The sequence below is a fragment of the Melanerpes formicivorus genome, unplaced genomic scaffold, assembly GCF_026170545.1.
Source record: "Melanerpes formicivorus ecotype bairdi unplaced genomic scaffold, bMelFor1.0.p_v2 SCAF_6, whole genome shotgun sequence".
NCBI classification, from domain to species: domain Eukaryota; kingdom Metazoa; phylum Chordata; class Aves; order Piciformes; family Picidae; genus Melanerpes; species Melanerpes formicivorus.
In genome coordinates this window covers 1407005-1427897 of record NW_027142358.1, presented here as the reverse complement: position 1 = coordinate 1427897, position 20893 = coordinate 1407005, and the positions used below count along the sequence as shown (strand labels likewise).

Here is a 20893-nt window from a genome sequence, read left to right as displayed (position 1 = left end):
ATGTAGGATTGGATGGACTCAGCATGGATTTTGCCCTCTGGTGTGCTGCACAGATCCCATCTATGGAGAGATGTCTCCTCTCTCCTGTACCACAGTGCCTTTTATCATGTGTAAAAACAAACCCAACTAGCTCTTCCTGACAAGCTGGAAGGTCCTCTCTGACAGCACCCACCAGCACACAGCACAGGCTGGCATGGGGCATTCCAGCACCTTCCCTTACAGCAGCTGCTTGTGCTCACAGGTGAGTTTCTCAAGCCTGAAGAACAAGGGTCTGTGGATCAGAGATGCCTTGCCCAAGCCCACTAGCTCCTTTGAGTACAATGACTTCCATGAGGCTCCCAATAAAGCAAGCATGATATATATGATAATAAGGAAGTGCAATACATGTGATAAGAAATCAAAATACTTTGCTGTGGTGTAAATCACTTTTCTTTTTAAACTATGCATATTAATTTCTTCATGCATGATCCTGAAACAACTGAAATGGCTGGTCTGTAAAATTGCATTGCCATTTGCTCCAAGATTCTTGAAGGTCACTTCAATAATTGTTAGGGAATTGCTAATTATTTGGATTTAAATGAATACTTATGAATACTTGTACATTGGAAAGTATTCTGTATTAACCAGGGCTTGGATGGGAACACACTGCATTGGGTTAGGAACTGGCTGGAGGGATGAGCCCAGAGAGTGGTGGTGAATGGTGCCACATCCAGCTGGCAGCCAGTCACTACTGGTGTGCCCCAAGGATCAGTGCTGGGCCACATCCTCTTTAACATCTTTATTGATGATCTGGATGAGGGCATTGAGTCCATCATCAGTAAATTTGCTGACAACACCAAGCTGGGGGCAGGAGTTGATCTGCTGGAGGGTCGAGAGGCTCTGCAGAGGGACCTCAACAGGCTGGACAGATGGGCAGAATCCAATGGCATGAGATTGAACACATCCAAGTGCCGGGTTCTGCACATCGGCCACAGCAACCCCATGCAGTGCTACAGGCTGGGGTCAGAGTGGCTGGAGAGCAGCCAGGCAGAGAGGGATCTGGGGGTACTGGTTGATGGTAGGCTGAACATGATCCTGTAGTGTGCCCAGGCAGCCAAGAGGGCCAATAGCATCCTGGCCTGCATCAGGAACAGTGTGGCCAGCAGGAGCAGGGAGGTCATTCTGCCCCTGTACACTGCACTGGTTAGGCCACACCTCGAGTACTGTGTCCAGTTCTGGGCCACTCAGTTTAGGAAGGATGTTGACATGCTGGAACAAGTCCAGAGAAGAGCAACAAAGTTGGTGAGGGAAACAAACCCTATGAGGAGAGACTGAAGGAGCTGGAGTTGCTTAGCCTGGAGAGGAGGAGCCTCAGGGGTGATCTTATTGCTCACTACAACTACCTGAAGGGAGGTTGTAGACAGGCGAATGTTGGTCTCTTCTCCCAGGCAGCCAGCACCAGAACAAGAGGACACAGTCTCAGGCTGCACCAGGGGAGATTTAGGCTGGATGTTAGGAAGAAGTTCTATACAGAGAGAGTGATTGCCCATTGGAATGGGCTGCCTGGGGAGGTGGTGGAGTCACCATCATTGGAGGTGTTCAGGAGGAGAATTGATGGGGTGCTTGGTGCCATGGGTTAGTTGTTTAGGTGGGTTGGATTGGTTGATGGGCTGGACACGATGATCTTGAAGGTCTCTTCCAACCTGGTTTTTATTATTATTATTCTATATTATTATTCTAACCTTTCTTTTGTATATTCTTCCAAGTAGTGAAACCTGTCATGCATTAGATGGATTTTATAGATACTTGTAGGTATTTGTGGTGGTTTCTTTTCTGTAATGTAAATAGAAATATAAATCCAAAAATGGTACATGTGACACTGTCAATCCCTGGGTTCTGGTAATTGTTGATCCACAGGAGATGGTTTCATCTTGTTAGAATGGTAGCTAAATGGAAACAGCTTTCTTTTTAAAATATGTTTTCAAGACTTTAAAACAAAAAAGGAAAAAAAAAATCCTGGTTTGTGTCAGGAGCAAGCTAAGCATCTTTTAGACCCTGGGTCAGTTCATCTCAGGCCAGTGCTGTACCCAGGGAGATTTCACAGTGGAATTGTTTTAGTGTCCTGATGGAAAGTTGTACAGTTTGCTGTTACTGACGGTCAGATGTTGCTCATCCATGTCGTCTATAAATCAGTGTTATTACCACTGAGCAGCAGGGCAAGTTTCTTGCCTTCTGGGAAAGTTCTTGTTTTGTGTGAGAAAAGACACAGTTAATTATCTAAAATATACTTTTGTGCTCTGGTATAAACCCTCAGTATATTGTGAATACTGCCTGTATCTATGTGGTGGGTTGAAATTCCCCCCCTCCCCCTTCACTGATAGATATCTCTCCAGTGAAATAGTTTAGAATCATCTCTGTTTTCTTTTTCACACCCAATAGTGATTTATTTACATTTTATTACTTTTCTGCTCATGATCTGTGAAAAATTTTAAAGGTGTAGCCTAAAACTACCACAATCTAATATTCTGCTTTGCCTCTGAAAGAATTCAGAATAAAAACCACCCATAATTCTTCCTTCAAAAATTCTCCTTACTGTAATCTCTATCACGTTTTAATTTGTGTCATGATATACTGCCTCATTTGTGTGACAGTCCTATATTCAAGTAAAGGAAATACTTTTGAACTCCACATTCAAAAATGATCACAGAATTACAGAATGTTAGGTGTTGGAAAGGAACATCCAGTCCAACCCCCCTGCCAATGCAGGATCACCTAGGGGAGGCAGCACAGGAATGCATCCAGACAGGTTTTGAAATTCTTCAGTGAAGGAGAATCCACAACCTCTCTGGGCAGTCTATTCCAGTGCTCAGTCACCCTCGCCATGTGGAAGTGTCTCCTTCTGTTGAGGTGGAACCTCCTGTGTTCCAATTTGTACCCACTGTCCCTTGTCCTGTCACTGGGCACCACTGAAAAGAGACTGGCACCTTCATCTTGACACCCACCCCTCAGCTATTTATAGACATTGATAAGATCCCCTCTCAGTATTCTCTTCTCCAGACGAAACACCCCCAGGTGTCTTAGTCTTTCGTTCAAGTCCAACCATCATCTCCATAGTTTTCCTTTGGACTCCAGCAGATCCCTGTCTCTCTTGAATTGAGGAGTCCAAAACTGGAAAACATATTCCATGTGCAGTCTCACCAGGGCAGAATAGAGGGGTAAGAGAACATCCCCTTCTTCCTTAGCTTTTTCTTTTATAATTGTCAACCTGAAGACACTTTCAGACACGAGTCTGTTTTAACAAGCCTTATGTGTTTAAGCAGCAAACTGTTCTTTGAAGAATTTGGTTAGTTTTGTGGTGTTCAGTAACAAGAATGTCAGGCAGACCAGTATTATTACTGACCCAGGTGGCCAAGAAGGCAAATGACATCCTGGCCTGCATCAGAAATTGTGTGGCCAGCAGGAGCAGGGAGGTCATTCTGCCCCTGTACTCAGCACTGGTTAGGCCATGCCTTGAGTACTGTGTCCAGTTCTGGGCCCCTCAATTTAAGAAGGACATTGAGACTCTTGAACATGTCCAGAGAAGGGCAATGAGGCTGGGAGAGGTCTGGAGCACAAAGCCCTATGAGGAGAGGCTGAGGGAGCTGGGATTTTTTAGCCTGGAGAAGAGGAGGATCAGAGGAGACCCTATTGCTGTGTACAACTTCCTGAAAGGAGGTTGTAGCCAGGTGGGGATTGGTCTCTTTTCCCAGGTAACCTGTGACAGAACAAGAGGACACAGTCTCAAGCTGTGCCAGAGGAAGTTTAGGCTCGAGGTGAGAAGAAAGTTCTTCACAGAGAGAGTAATTGGCCATTGGAATGTGCTGCTCAGGGAGGTGGTGGAGTCCCTGTCCTTGGAGGTGTTCAAAAAAGGATTGGATGTGACACTGGGAGCCATGGTTTAGTTATCATGAGGTGTTAGGTAATAGGTTGGACTTGCTCTCTGAGGTCTTTTCTAACCTTATTGATTCTATGATTCTATCTCCTTGCAGTTTAAGTTTCTTAGGAAAAAAGTAATGAAAAAGGCATTTTGAACTATTAAATGATTCAAATTTCCTCTGAGAAAATATTTATACGTAATTTATATAGGCAGGGATAGGCTTTCATTTTGGTTTATGGATCATTCTGTGTATTTAATAGAAACATTATAATCTTGCTGGAGTCTTCTGTGGAATAGTCTGGAAAACCAAAAGGAGGATAATAATTTTCTGTTAAGGTACTTGACATTTTTAGAGAAATGTTACATAAATCAACTTGATCACTGTGGAATTCTGGAGGCTATTTTGTGTCTCTGAAAATAGCTATATATCTTATCAATAAGAAAGATACTTCTCCAGCTCTTTACAATGTGCCTGTCTTGTAAGCAGCATCAGAATGTTGATTTCAGTCTAAATTTCACCTGCTGTCCTAGGTGGTCAACGAAGAGAAGCAATTGCCTCTGAAATCTGGAGAAGCTAAACAACCCAGGCACTTCTGTGCTTAGAGCTTCATATACAGCTACAACTTCAGGCCCTAGAGACAGGTTGCAGTTCTATAGCTTAGGACTCATCTTTCTAGGGCAGACACCATAGCCTTGGATCACCTCTAGGTGTTCTGTAGTGCTTTGTAAATGTATTAATTTATTTTATGCTTAAGGGTATTTATTTGTTTGGTTTTAATTTGTTGTTGTTATGGGTTATTTATTTTTTTAATTTATTTAAGGGGGTGGAAAGAATGTGATGGGTGCATTGTTGCTTGTGTGGTTGAAAATGGAGAGTATGTGTTCTATTCCTGAAGGGCACGGCATGAAGAAGTGTGGAAATTTGTCTCAGAATATGAAGCCTGGTCTGGTGGTGTTTCAGGACTGTAGATGTTAGAGAAATGCCCAATGACAGCACAAGAGGCAATGGTGCAAGTTGAGGCATAGGAAGTTTCACATAAATATGAGGAAATTTTTTTCCCCTGTGAGGGTGACAGAGCACTGGAACAGGCTGCCCAGGGAGGTTATGGAATCTCCCTCTTTGCAGATATTCAAAACCCTCCTGGATGTGTTCCTATGTGACTTGTTATAGGTGATCCTGCTCTGGCAGGAAGGTCGGACTTTATGAGCTTTTGAGGTGCCTTCCAGCCCCTAACATTCTATGATTCTGTGAGAAACATTTTCTGCAGTGAGTGATCTCCCTGATTGATGGTCAGCTGTTCTCTTGGAGAGAGCCAGTAGAGGGATCAAAACCAGACTGAGAAGCAACATGGATAATTAGAGATCCCTTGCTCTGCCTCCCTGCCTGACTCTTTTGTTCATTAATGGAAAAGTACCACTTGTGGTAAGTCTTACAATAGGCACTGACTTTAAGGACATGACTGAAGTCAAGAGCCTGGTCACTGGCTTTTTTTTTTATAAGAAGAGAGGATAGAGAGGTGCCTCTGGAAAGTAGAATGCCTTAATTAAGAACTATATCAAATACTTCATATTTTTATGTATTTGTGCTACTTGTAATGAAACCCATGCTATGTGAAATAAATATTCTAGCTCCATTTTGATTAAAACTATGCTGTGTTTAATGGGAATGTTTGGTTTTGTCTTTTTTTTTTTTTCTTTTGTCCCCTGCAGCTGTGACTCTGAAAATAGGTATCTTGGAAATCCACTCAGGGGAACGTGTTACTGTGAGTACTTGTATTTTTCATGTTCAGTACTTAAATGCTGTTTACATATTATGTAATAATTAAATTTCCTTGGGGGGGGAAGAAAAAGTAATAGTTTTCATAAGCTGATAGTTTTCTGAAGCTGATATTTTGGTTGAAAAAATAAAATGTACCACTGAGAGCCTCTCCATTTGTCCAGGAGAATGCCAATTGAAGTCTACCAGAGGTTATGCCTAGATGAGAGGGACTGACCAAGCCACTGGGTTATCCTCTCTCTCAACATAAGGAGTATGTAGCTGTGTGACTGTTTAAAAGGCAGAATTTGTGGTGGGGAAATGCAAACAGGCTAAACAGCACTATTTCCTGGGGACATTCTGAATGGTCTAGCCAGCCTGCATCCCAGGGATGTGATACACAGCTGCTCTCCAGAGTATCATAAAATGTTACTGTGTGTTGTCTCCGTGTTCTTGTTGTTGTAAAAAAGGCGCCTCTGGCAAATCTACTTTAGAGCCTTATGTTTCTGATAGTCACAGTGAAAGACTTGAAGGATGGGAATGCTTATTGTGCATGTGAAAGAAATCCCTTAGCGAGCTGTGACAGTTTTGCTGCACTGATATCTATGGTAAACAGTAATTTTAATCATCATAAAAGTGTATGGGATGATGGAGAGCACTGTTTTAACTTCTGTGGCTTTTGCACATACCTGCTTGATGTCAGATAACTGGATCCATTTGCCTACTGTTTACTAACATCATCCCTACCTCAAACTGAAATTTACATGAAGACATGTCTCTGATTGTATTTATAGCATCCATTTGGATCTTTGGCCTTGATTTTTAGCATTTTATTTTAGAATGTACATAAAATCTTTGGTTTAAGGCATCATTTGCCTAAGAAGTGAACATTTATTTTCCTTACTAATTTTTTTTTCCCACCTTAAGTGGTTTGTGTCTGCAAGGTATCTTTAGGAGAACCAAATAGATACACGCTATATTACTGATGATGGCATATCCATAAGCCTAAAATGTTTATTCCTCTTGATAGATATTAATTTGGCAGGGGTTGGTTTATTGTTGGTTTGGGTTTTTTTTGGGGGGGGGGTTTGTTGTTTTGGGTGGTTGTTGGGGTTTTCTTGTGTTTGTTTGTCCTCACAGACAATTTCAAATGTGATACTTTAAACTGGAAGATGATATTAAAATATGGTATTTTAAAGATACTATTGACACTGACAGTTTATATAAAATAGATCAAGCTGAAAATGCTCCTTATATCTGTGTTCTGAATATACCACTGGCTTAATAAGTGCAATTCCAGTTGCTCTTTCTTGCCTAAGAATGTCTGTCTTTATTTCAAAACAAAACCTGCAGTATTTAGAAGAATGAATGTTTATCTCTGTGAATTTTATGAATTGTGTTGATTTAAAGCCAGATAATGAGTACATGAGAAATTCATACCACCAAGAGAGTGCTATACCAGTTATTTGGGATATGTGTATCAGCATTTGTTTTGTCCTTTAAAAGTAAACATTATTAAATTGAAGAGATGAAGAAGAAATGACAGTAATGAGATTTGTAGACCTCAGGCACCTGCATGAAAAACCTTATTTTTTTTCCTATCATGCTGCTGGTTGGGTCTATAAATCATGTTGGAGGCAAATTGTACTGTATTCAAGATACTCTTTCACCTTTAACTCACTACTATTATTTATCTTCTGTCAGATTCAAAATATTTTAAAGATCTTCTTGTTCTGGAATGAGAAATATTCTTTTAAGAATTTCAGTTTAAAGCATTCTATTTGGATGATTTTCAGAGCTCTTTTATCTGGAGGTAATGAGGAACTTGTGCTAATTTAAAATAATGGAGTTCTGTATTTCTTATATTTAGTGGCTGATGCATCATAATGGGAAAGAATTTGTTAATTTGTTAATAACTGACTGACCTAAGATTTCAATGACAGTTGCTTATCAGCACCATCCATTACCTGCTAAATCATGCCCTAAAGTAAGAGAATGGCTTGTGTTGGAAGGGACCTCTAGAAGTCATCTAAAATAGAATAGAATAGAATAAACCAGGTTGGAAGAGACCTTCAAGATCATCACGTCCAACCTATCACCCAACACCACCTAATCAACTAACCCATGTAACCAAGCACCCTGTCAAGTCTCCTCCTGAACACCACCAGTGACGGCGACTCCACCACCTCCCAATCCCCCTGTGGTAAGCAGGGACGTAGTATCATGGAATCTTAGAATGGTTTGTGTTGGAAGGGACCTCCAAAGGTCATCTAGTCCAACCCCCCTGCAGTGAGCAGGGATGACATCCACTAGATCAAGTTGCCTAGAGCCTCGTCAAGCTTGACCTTAAATATCTCAAGGGATGGGGCCTAAACTATCTCCCTGTGCAACCTGTTCCAGTTTTCCCCAACCCTCATGGTGCAGAACTTGTTCCTGACATCTGATCTAAATCTACTCTTCTCTAATTTAAACCCTTGTCCCTCATCCTGTTGCTAGAGGCTTTTGTAATCAGTTCATCTCCAGCCTTCTTGGAGGCCCCCTTCAGGTACTGGGGGATTGGATGCCTAAAGAGATGCTCCAATTTCATATCTATACAAGTATTTAAAAATATGAATTTAACACAGGCTTTAATTTGTTTAAAGAAATGTTTCACTCTTATGCAAGAGAAGATTTGAATGACATTTTTCTATGCTTATTTCACTGCTCTGTGAGAAACTTTCTCATTAGACACTGACGTTGCTGCTTCACTTCTCTTTTAAGTGAAGAATATTCTTCCCTTTTACCCCACAAGGAATAGTTACTGCTCAGGAGGGAGGAAAATACTGAGGAAAACCAAATTATATATACTTATGAGTAACATAAGGTTATGAGAAGTAAAAATGCAGGCACATTTGTTTCTAGCACCTAGAATTAGTGAACGGTACAAAACTGGGAATGCAGCTAATAATTTGCTGTGTGGTAAGGGCCTTTCTCATATGCTTGAGTTTAGCCATCTTCAAAATGAACAGTTTTATGTCTTCAAATTTTCTCTTTTGAAAAATTTTATTTCATTTGTGTAAATACTGCCCTAAATTTGAATACTCTTCTAAGCCAAACCCATAGAATTCAATCCTGAATGTTAGCTTTTGTGTGATATTCAGTGACCCCAATTTGTGTTTAACAGCAGGGTGTGGATTGAGAATGTTTTTTGGCTTAGAGGAGCTTTCTGCAACTTGGGGTATTGTGAATGCCCATTGCCCTATAAACATTCATCTGTTCCCATCTCTTGCTCTCTGCTAGCTTTACCCAGTTGTTGCCTACTTCTCTTGTCAATCCTCAAGCCTAGGAAGAGGGAACAGATGGAATCTGATGTAGGCACTGGTATTAACATCAAAAAACTGTTCAAGATAGTAAGTAAATGCTAACTTTGTAGTGTTAGCCAGTGGGATATCATAGAATGTTTTAGTTTGTTCCTTGTTGCCTTTAGTTGTGATGTAGGAGAGTGAGCAAAACATATACATGGGCCATGCTGTGATTTGAGAAGTTATCTGAGCACAAATGAGAACACAGGAAACCTCCAGATAGATCTAAGTTGATGAGAAAGAATGAGATTTATATCGGAAGTAACATGCTGATACAGGCAGGGACTTAATCTATATACAGATGCTATGCCAAAAGGATAAACACAGATAGCAACAAAGCCATCAAATCATAGAGATAACGACAGCAGTTTGTTACCCATCAGATTTCATTCTAATATGGCACTTGAAAACATGGCAGCAGCGGGCATGAGCAGTTCCTTTAAATTACCAAATCCTAGTAAAAGCAGAGTAGGAAATGCATAATAGACAGAGCATGCACTAGTGTATTATCCAGACTGTAAAAAACCTTGCCCAGTGCTACCATTAAAACTAACTTCATTCTTCTTTCTCATCATGAACTAAAAGAACCACAAGAGAACAAATTTCTCTGAGAGTAGGAGGATGAGAACATGCCTCACAGATACAAAAATCAGGAAAATATTAACTGTGTAAGAATTCATGAACAGGTGCATGATGGTCTATCTATTCTAGTACCCTGTTGTCAGCAGTGCCTGAATATGCATGCCAAGCAAATGGACAAGCATGCAGTGATATTTCTCTCTTTACATCCAACAAGTTGCATCTCAGAAGCTTTGCAAGAGGAAGGATTTCTTGAGCTGGAAGTGTTCGATGTGCCAGTGTTGAGGCACATCAGAGGAAATCTCATCAATAATTTCTTTTACCAAATAAAGAGTGTGAACACAACAGAAAGCCTCATGAACGTCAAAGCCATAATTTTGTTTGCGTAAGCATTCTTGTAGGTTGAGAACAAGTCTGCTGCTGGATGGTGTCTCTGTATTTCTGGTAGGGAGGCTCTGCATCTCTAGGCCTTTCTGGAAGAAGCCAAACTTTCTGTGAATGATTCATTCCATGATAATGAATTCTGAGTGGAGGCCAGAGATGGTTGTGCAGCTGACTTCTGCATGTACACAAACCATAAATATCATATTTGGTCGTGATGCTTTCGTGTTCGCTGTTAATGTATATCAGCCAGCATGATATACACTGGTGACACCAAGACTGAAAGGGATGCATCCAAATTGCTGGATTAGTTCTTTGCACAGCAGCATTAGAAATACATTGCTATTGCAGTCAGCACTCCTGGGTGCAGAGGAACATGCAGCACAACCAGATGGTTTTAGACTGATTGGGACGAATCACTGAGCCAAGTGCCACTTCTGTGATTCTGACCTGGGTTGTATACAGAAACCAAAGCTTTACCTAATAAATGGAAAAATAGTTAAAATAGTGTCCTAGAGAAAATAAGAAATTCAATTTACAATTCATGATAGGCTAGTGTACAGAGAATGAGTTACAGGCTTGCTCTCCCTTGTGTTGAGATGATGTGATGCTATTCCTTCATAATCCTTTTCAGATGCTCATATTTCTAAGGACAAAAACTTTCCAAAACATCCCTTTTATGTGCTGTACAGTGGGTAAGGAAGTTCCAATGATGTGCTTCAAACAAGAAGTAGAACTGATAGACTCTAATATTACTACAACCAGAAGCATAAAAGCTTACAACAAATCAGTACTGTGAGTGTAAATCATACTGTTTGCCTGCACAGATGGGCTGAGCGCTCAGGAGTTGCCTATTCCACCAAGAGAATTCCTAGCTAAGACCTGTCTAGAATGTGAGCTAATGTGAGCTGTAGCTGAATTGTAGTGGGTTTACACACATTAGTTTCTTATTCCTTTTTACCCTTGAAAAGAATGTTGAGAAGCATTTTTTAATTATTTCTGGATACTACCATCAACAATGAAAGAGGAAGGGGACAAGTATCACAGTATCACAGTATCGCTAAGGTTGGAAGAGTCCTCGAGGATCATCGAGTCCAACCTGTCAACACAGACCCCATGACTAGACCATGGCACCAAGTGCCACGTCCAATCCCCTCTTGAACACCTCCAGGGACGGTGACTCCACCACCTCCCTGGGCAGCACATTCCAATGACAAATGACTCGCTCAGTGAAGAACTTTCTCCTCACCTTGAGCCTAAACTTCCCCTGGTGCAGCTTGAGACTATGTCCTCTTGTTCTGGTGCTGGTTGCCTGGGAGAAGAGACCAACCCCTTCCTGGCTACAACCACCCTTCAGGTAGTTGGAGAGGGCAATGAGGTCACCCCTGAGCCTCCTCTTCTCCAGGCTAAACAATCCCAGCTCCCTCAGCCTCTCCTCATAGGGCTTGTGCTCAAGGCCTCTCCCCAGCCTTGCTGCCCTTCACTGGACACGTTCAAGTGTTTCGATGTCCTTCTTAAACTGAGGGGCCCAGAACTGGACACAGGACTCAAGGTGCGGCCTAAGTAGCTTCTCCATTTGGGTCTGCAGATGGGTTGCCCTTTTAAAATGGGCAGCACTAGTGGCTTATAGGGCAGCACACTCTAGAGTGTGAAACTTTCATACATTTGAGAATATTTTTCTCAGCAATGTACAGCAGAAGTGTACTTACAGTGCAATATAATTGCAATCAATTAACCATTTTCTATAACCTGGTGCTTATCTTTTGGCTGGAGGGACAGTTTCATGGGTATGAGACTCTCTGTGAAGTCCAAACTGGAGTTTACCGTGCTACAGAGCACACACACTTCTAAATTTGTTAGAGATTACAGTGTGACCTTTGAGGAGGATTAGAGGACCCAGGGATGAGTAGAGGTCAGGAGGGATGGGTTGTTTGCAAAGAGAATTAAAACAGGGAGGGACTGCACGATCTGTAGCTTTTTTGTGGAATTAAAACCTACTTGTTGATAATTTATTCTCCATCTTGATGAGAATATATGCTTCTGATGAGATATTTGTTGGATTTGCAGCCTTTAAAAAAGGAGGAAGCACAAATATCTTCCCTTAAAAGAAGCTAGGAAAAAAAGTACACATTTTATTTTAACTTTTTTTCCTAGGCTCAGTATATTTCTTCCCACAGCTCTTTTTCTAATATTACTCTCAGCTCAGTGTTTAATGAAATACTGTTTGTACATGGCTTCACACATTGACTCAGCAGCCACTAATTCAGGTGTACTTATAGGATGAAGCATGCTGAAAAACAAGAGTGTAGGCCCATCAGCAGAAGCCTTAGGGTCAGGTGTACTACACAGCTTTGTTCTGTCAGCAAACTTGCTGAGGGGGCACTCAATCCCACTGTTCATGTGGCTGACAAAGATGTTGAGTATTGATAGACTTGATTATAAATTGACATTGGATAAATTTTATTAGCAAGGTGTGGTTGGTTGGTTGGTTTTTTTTTCCTACTTAAAGTATGCTGCAGGAAAAAAATCTATGATCCATATATGAGAGATACTAAATATCTTGTAACAATGTTTTAGGGGATGACCTGAATAACTGATTTATGGCTTTACCATGCCAAACACAGAGCCATAACATCATTAGAGCTCATAACACTATTCCTTGTTTTCTTGGTATCCATACAGAAAGGGTAGTAATAAGCACATCTCTAGTATGCCAGCAGCTCTAGAAGATGGTAAGGCTACTTCCATGTTCAAAATTGGTGAGGGTGCATGAAACATATATTCAGTGAGCACTCTCTGGATAATATCTGATAGCTGTGCAGTGAGCTGGGGAGGAAGAAAGAATTTTTTTGCTTCTGGCTGTAAACCTTGTGTGGATTCTAGCTGCACTGGCTCCATTACTGCTGACACCCTAGGACTTCTAGGGCAAAAGGAGTCCTTACCAGTTCTTACATTACATTTTTATTGTAATTTAAAACTCTGAAATTATGTTTTTATGCAATGTGTATGCAGTGCCTGAAACAAAACCAAACACTTGTTTCTTGGATCCCATTTATTTAAAGATCATCTTAGGGGTGTTTTTTTTATTGTTTGGTTGGGGATTTTTGTTTGTTTTGTTTCTTTTTTCATTTGCAATAGTAGTAACTATAAAGATGTTAGAGCACAGATTATTAAAAGTAGATAATGTTTGATAACATGCTACTTTAATGACTTCTTAGAAACATCAACTCAGTACTGTCTCTGTATATTGTCATCCTTGTATATTGTGAAAATGGATTTTTGACTTAATCTGACCTGTTGATGTGGTCCAATAGTTCATCTCACCAAATATTTCCTTATTCGAGCTTTTTTTTTCCTTCTTTCTCCTTTTACTGGGCTCGTTCATATTCAAAGTTCTGATATAAGCCAATTTTCAGTAACAGTTATTATATTACAAGTATTATAATGTCATTAAAAGGGGAATTAAAACCTGGCTCTGGTTTCAGTTTGTGTGTTGCATGCTGGGATCTACCGTAAATCACTTCTTGGGCTGCTCCAGCCCTGCTGTTTGGAAATGTTTTCTGAGAATAGAATCTGTTTGTGCTTCCTTTTCTGTCACATTCCCCAGCTTGTGTTTTCCATGTAGCATACCACTACTGAAGAATTTTTTTTTTGCCCCCAGATTCCAAGCAGTAATTTTAGCAACATTTAACTGAAATCCCATTCTAAGGTGTGCCTCTCTTCAGTTCTGGGGGTTCTGCATACATGGCAGTCCAACCAAGAGACTATCTAGAGGCCAAAGTGATGTTGGCTTCCCTAATATTTCTTATAATCTATTGAGATATTATTTTATTTCTTTTTTTTTTTTTTTTTTTTCCCCTAAACTAAAGTTTTTCCTTTTACAGCAAAATACCATAGTTAGAGGATGGTTGCGTGCTAGTCAAGCAGTGCAAATAGGGTCTGGTCTCTTCTCCCAGGCACCCAGTACCAGAACAAGAGGACACAGTCTCAGGCTGCGCCAGGGGAGGTTCAGGTTGGATGTTAGGAAGAAGTTCTGTACAGAAAGAGTGATTGCGCTATGGAATGGGCTGCCCGGGGAGGTGGTGGAGTCGCCGTCATTGAAGGTGTTCAGAAGGAGACTTGATGGGGTGCTTGGTGCCATGGGTTAGCTGTTTGGGTGGGTTGGATTGGTTGATGGGTTAGACATGATGATCTTGAAGGTCTCTTCCAACCTGGTTTGGTTTATTCTAATAATTCTAATAATAATAATAGCTGTTGAAACACATAATGCAACCCGTCAGCATGAAGATGCAGTGCGGTTTGTATTTTTAAGACCTCTGAGTGTGTGTAGGCAAATGCAGATGCATTCAGGGACTTAGAGCATGACATCTTTTATTAAGCAAATTATTAAAAAGTAATGACAAAGTAAAATGTGTGCCAGAGGTGGCCATAAAGCACTAGGTGGCAGACTTGCTATACTTGGAGAAAAATTAAGCTCAAGAGCATTCCAAGGAGAGTGTTTTAGAAGATAAATAGCAAGTAGCACTTTTAATAAAACTGTTAGCAGAGATTTTTCCAGATATTTAGAAATTATGTTGAAACTTGAAGGGCATAAACAATAAATGTTAGCTGTTTGAAAAGATGTTTGTTTTAGTGGTGCTCTGAGCGAGATGCCAGCAGTTAGAGGCTTCGTCACTGATTTGTACAATTCGTGTTTCCTTTTGGGACAGCATTAATTTACACTAAATACATACTGTAATTGTAAAACTGTCATGCTTGACGTAAAATAATAAGTCCCACCAATTATATCCTGCACTGATTGACTTTGGTACAGGCTGAAACAGTTTTTATTATTTATAAATAAGATAACAATGGTGACTCACATTATCTTTCGAATTATGGGCTAGCACGAATGGATTCCATTTTAAAAGAAATCTGCTTAGTGTTTAAAGAGCCTGGTGGAACAGATTATTATTTAAATCAGATAATTCTGTGATAGTCTGAGCAAAGATTAGTTTCAGTGAACCTACCACCTCAAAATGCAGAGAGCAGCAGTCAGTCTTTGCCATGAGCTAAAATAACCACACAAACCAACTGTTGCCATCCAGAGAATTAAAACAATAACCACACCAAGACCCTGAAGCTCCTACTAAAGTATTATGATCTCACCTCAGGCTCTGTGTACTCATTGCCAAGTGCTGTGGTGGCTTGCACATTTCTCTGGACCGGCTAAAGAGATAGTTTTGCTGCCAATCATTTTCACAGAATGTTAGGGGTTGCTCAAAATGTCATCCAGTCCAACCCCTCTGCCAGAGCAGGACCACCTAGAGCAGGTCATACCGGAATGCATCCAGACAGGTTTTGAATGTCTCTGGAGAAGGAAACTTCACAAATTCTCTAGGCAGGCTGTTCCAGGGTTCTGTCACTATCAGAGTAAATGTTTTTCCTTACGTTCACATGGGAACTCCTATGCTGCAGTTTGCACCTTTTGCCCCTTGTCCTATGTGGGATGTCACTGAGAAGAGCCTGGCTCCTGGCTCCATCCTCCCAGCACAGCCCTTCACATATTTATGAATGTGCATGAGGTCAGCCCTCAGACTCATCCAAGCTAAAGAGCCCCAGCTCCCTCAGCTATTCCTCGTAAGGGAGATGTTCCACTGCCTTCAGCATCTTTACAGATCTGCTCTGGACTCTTGCAAGCAATTCCTTGAGGCCCTTCTTGAACTTAGGGGCCCGAAACTGGACACAATCTTCCAGATGTGGCCTTACTAGGGCAGAATAGAGAGGGAGGAGAATCTCTCTCCACCTACTAACCGCACCCTTTCTAATCCACCCCAGGATGCCATTTGCCCCCTTGGCCACAAAGGCACATTGCTAGGTAATGGTCATCCACTTGCTGACAGTGCACTCTGTTTCCTCATCCAGGTCATTGATGAAGACTATGGGATACACCTTCCTCCCCACCTGTCTGGAAGATCAGTAGTAGGTAGTAGTCTGACAGCCACACCAGGCTGGGGAGTTTCCTACTGATATTTTGTTTTGTGCTCCAGAAAGACTTTGGACTTTCTTACGCTGAGGGTGAACCTGGCATGTTGGGCACTCTGTTTCCTCTAGAAGCCAGTCTCAAACAACTACAAGGTTGTGGAAGAGGTTGTTATATGGCTGGAAGGCCTATCTGACCGTGGTGAGACCTCTGATACAAGCTGCTTATGATCCACATCCCTGCAAGTTGTAAGAAGCAAACAGAATAGGAAAGGATCCATCTGACATTGAAGGGAAAACCTTTGGGATAGTTTTACAGTTGCATTGTTTCCTGTGCCGACTTCCCAGGGAAGAGGGAGAATTCTTGATCAGTAAGACTTAAGAAAAGATCTATAGTGAAATCTTGAACCTATTGAACAAGACCATCTCCCTTAATTCAATAAATGGCTTATGGTTTGTGGGAGAATTTGTGTTGGTTCCTTTGACTAGGAGTTGTTGGACAAACTAGAATGTCAGCTGGGTGTTTTTCTCCACTGGCAAACATGGAGCACTAGATGACAGTTTAGCCTAATTCCAGTTGCAGATAAACACCTAATGCAACTGTTTTGTTATCATAAGCTATCTTGGGTCCTGAACCATGCAATCATGGCACACCTGTTTCTAGAAGCCAAGAGAGCAGTCAGTAATGTTTTCAGCTTTAGAAAGAGCATTAGTAAAGCCCTTACAGAGTATTTGAGTGAGGAGTTTCGTAGGATCACCTAAATAAATCGAGGCTCATTTCTTTTTTGTACATGATGACAAAACCTTGTGTTAAGTAAACTTTAAGAAATCTTATATTGAGTTAGATGTGGGCATTGTCAAGTTCAACTTTCTGACTGGCTAACTCTGCTCAGTTTCAGCACATCGTAAAGTAACCTACAAGTCCTTGATACTAATTGATTGTCACTTTTTCTTAGCTTGAGTTGTGAATATTGTTTTAAAATACATTCCAGAAATATAGACCACTGACAGCAAAGTGTAATTTGCTAGTCAGTTGATGTAAAGGGTAGGGCTGACATGAAATGGAAGAGCAAACTGTGTGAGGTCAAAAACCAGCAGTATGCATTAGTAAAACAGATACAATAGCAAACAAGACACTAAGGAGGCTTGAAAAATGTATCTGTCAAAGAGTAGAAGATACACTGGTAGAGAAGTTATCTATATGCATTTGATTTGTCCTTTTATGCTGTGGGTAAATAAATAGGCTTTGATGTGTCACCCCTTAAGGAAATGCCATGGACATCAGAGTAATTTTATAAAAATGACAAGCTATGCAAAAATATGGGCATAAAAATCTCAAGAGGGAGAAAAATACCACATTTTCCTCATCAATTAAATAAGAATTTTAGAGTTCTACACTTGCTAAGTATTAATAGGTACCACTTCTGCACAGGTTTGTGAAAAATAAGACTGGTGAAATTTTAAGGTGTTAGAGCCTTTCATGGCATTAGGAATGGCTAATCGAAGAGGAGGTGAAGATAGGTCATTATTAGAAAGCACAGTAGACCAAACATTAGAAAGAGGAAAATGAAATTAATCATTAGACAGAGAGAAATGAAATTTATCTTGGGAAGATCATGTTCAACTGCATCATGCAAATATTTTACTTCATGTTCATTGACAAGGATTGGCCACCACAATATAGAATAGCATAGAATAGCATAGAATAGAATAGAGTAGAATAGACCAGGTTGGAAGAGTCCTTCAAGATCATCGTGTCCAACCCAACACCATCTAATCAACTAAACCATGGCACCAAGCACCCCATCAAGTCTCCTTCTAAACACTTCCAATGATGGCGACTCTACCACCTCCCTGGGCAGCCCATTCCAATGGGTAATTACTCTGTCTATGAAGAATTTCTTCCTAACATCCCATCTAAACCTCCCCTGGTGCAGCTTGAGACTGTGTCCTCTTGTTCTGGTGCTGGTTGCCTGGAATATGCAGTCTATGAAGGTCAGTTCTAGATGGTATGAACAATCAGTGCTTTTCAAATACCAAACCCAAACTGTCAGTATTCACTACAGTTTGCTGCTTGGGATTTGGTTGTGGTGCTTATTTTTTTGGTTGGTTGGTTTTGTTTGTTTGTTTTTCATATGGTAATTAATTTCCTAGAAAATCTGCAACATGAAAATTGTACTTGGTATTTAGGGAAAAAAAGTAAGGGTGCCTGTCAATTGTTCTGTATTAAGCTAATTATCTGGAAAAAAAAATCCCAAACCAGAACAGAATCACAAAAACACACACACACAAACAAAAGAGGAGGAAGAGGTTTATATTGTGTGCATTTCAGTTAGCAGTACTTTCCTTCCATGGCCAGAAAAAGTCATGAATTAGTGAAAGCACAGCTGTATCTAGTTCCTGGTTTACTGAAAAAATAATGCTAGGAAAACAGAATATTTCTCTTAATGTCTGGCAGCTGTTTGAGGTGGAAATTGAGTTTTCTAAGTCACTTTCAGAAAGGAGTGAGGGAGCCCTGCCATGGTGGCCAACATTCCCTGTCTCAGGGAATGTTTAAATATCCTCTGAAGCGTGGGTGACTGTGTTGGGGTTGAGAAAAACAGCCTTTGGGGATCCATTTTTAATTCATCACTTATTTCTGTTTGCTTAGTTGAACCAAATGGGTTTTTATTTGATGTGTTTAACTGCTAGCTCTGCAATCTAAATTTGTAGGAAACGGGGAGAAGAATCTAGGTTTATTTTTTCTTGTTTGTCACTCTGTACTTGATAGGAAGGATTGAAGTGTTTTGTCCTAGCTGTTTCAGGGCCTATGTAGGCTGGACTAAGCAGTATTAGAGCTATGTAATCTCATTTGTAAATGTTTGGGATTTTAATCTTCCATCAGTGTTTTTGCTGCATTTGCACTCAATTCCTAACATGAGCAACAAGCAATAAGAATGCTGTGATTTAAATTAGCAGGTTTCTTCTTCCTGGGGAAGAAAACATTCTGAGGGTGGCCATTGGCACCAAATTCGACCTGGTGAAGTAGGAAGATGTGACAGAGGAGGTGAAAAAATATTCTTTTTAGGCCAATGGCATCCTGGCCTGGATCAGGAGCAGTGTGGCCAGCAGGAGCAGGGAGGTCATTCTGCCCCTGTACTCAGCACTGGTTAGGCCACACCTTGAGTACTGTGTCCAGTTCTGGGTCCCTCAGTTTAGGAAAGATGTTGACTTGCTGGAATGTGTCCAGAGAAGGGCAACAAAGCTGGGGAGGGCTTTGGAGCACAGCCCTGTGAAGAGAGGCTGAGGGAGGTGGGGTTGCTCAGCCTGGAGAAGAGGAGGCTCAGTGGAGACCTTATTGCTGTCTACAACTACCTGAAAGGTGGTTGTAGCCAGGAAGGGGTTGGTCTCTTCTCCCAGGTAACCAGCACCAGAACAAGAGACACAGTCTCAAGTTGTGCCAGGGGAGCTTTAGGCTGGATGTTAGGAAGAAGTTCTTCACAGAAAGAGACATTGGCCATTGGAATGTGCTGCCCAGGGAGGTGGTGGAATCACCATCACTGGAAGTGTTTCAAAAGAGTCTGGATGAGGCACTTTGTGCTATGGTTTAGTTGATTAGATGCTGTTGGATGATAGGTTGGACTTGATGGTCTCTGATGTCTTTTCCAAATTGGTTAATTCTATTCTATTTTAAATATACCTAATGTGTTTTAAATGAAAATATGCTTGTGTTAGAAACCTTCCTTTCAAAAGCATTTCTACTGTCCATTGTGTGATTGTGGTGATAGAATACGCTATATTTTTTACAACCCAAGTACCTGTTGCAGTTTATGACTTCGAAAATAGAGGAGACTCCACAGGGAGGTCTACAACATACATAATTTCTGTCCAATTTTAAATGCAGTTTTGCTGAACATATTCTCAATTTATTTGCTGTAAGTGATTTTAGTTCTCAGAACAAACACATTAAAATTGTTTGAGAAACAGCAAAGAGTATCAGCAAAGTTGGAACATCTCAACTTCAATTTACATTGTGTATTTTGTATGAATCACGTGGAGGCGGGCGACGTGGGGTAAGCTATGACATTTGGTCTGTAGATTTAAGGTTTCTTAAGCAAAGTTCAACTAAATAATGAGAAAAAGGAAGGAGGAGGCTTTTGAAAATGTTGAGATATTACAGGAGCAGCTACTTATCTGGGTATTTTTATAGCCAGTTTGCAAAGTGCACGTTCAGTGTCCTTGTAAGGCCTGATCTGCCAGATGTTGCTGCTTTAATTGCTGAGATCTGTGTTGAATTATTTGGGAACCAGGATGAAAAAAAATCTCCCGATTATCCACATAGAAGTTACTGTGTGAATATTCTGAATTTGTATGAAAGCTTGAGCATAAAAACATAAGCAATTTAAAAAGTAGTATTTCTACTTTTGCCACCACCATGTTATGAACATTGATCTGGTTTAGAACTAAATTCCTTGATTTCTAAAAGGAAACACAGTACCATATTTGCAGGAATTTTACATTAATGTGAACATTCTAAGATGAAGATTTAAATAACATTAGAATTTGACTGCTTTCATTAACTATATGACAAGAAGGATCCCTCTTTGGCAGCAACACATGAGCTCAAACTATAATTTAATGTTGTTTCTTGGATGTGCCATTTCAGTTGTCAGAACAAGCAGAATAGAGATCTCTTCAGTGTGTATAAATTGTATAACTAAAGAAAAAACCTAGAATCAGGGAAATGGCTCTTGAAGCCAGTATATTGCAAAATGGCATTGCATGTTAGACTTGCAATATTAATGTGAGTGTGTCTCAGTTTAAGGAGTGAGGCAGACTCTCTAACCCATCCCAAAGTAGTTAAAGAAAAACTCAGAAATCACAGAAGTATTAAGGTTGGAAAAAACCCTCAGGATCACCACCTCCAACTCATAACCCTACTCTACAAGGTTCACCCCTAAACAATATCCCCAAGCACCACATCCAAACCACCTTTAAAAA

General features: G+C 40.6%; 1 protein-coding gene across 2 annotated transcripts in view; it reads left to right on the top strand.

The window, feature by feature from the left end:
• Window positions 1-20893, top strand: part of ATRNL1 (attractin like 1) — a 618199-nt gene that overhangs the window by 211428 nt on the left and 385878 nt on the right. For both annotated transcript variants that reach the window (XM_068139299.1, XM_068139300.1), the window contains exon 21: window positions 5606-5658. In XM_068139299.1, coding sequence (XP_067995400.1) covers window positions 5606-5658 — 53 coding nt within the window. The remainder of the gene's footprint in view (window positions 1-5605; window positions 5659-20893) is intronic.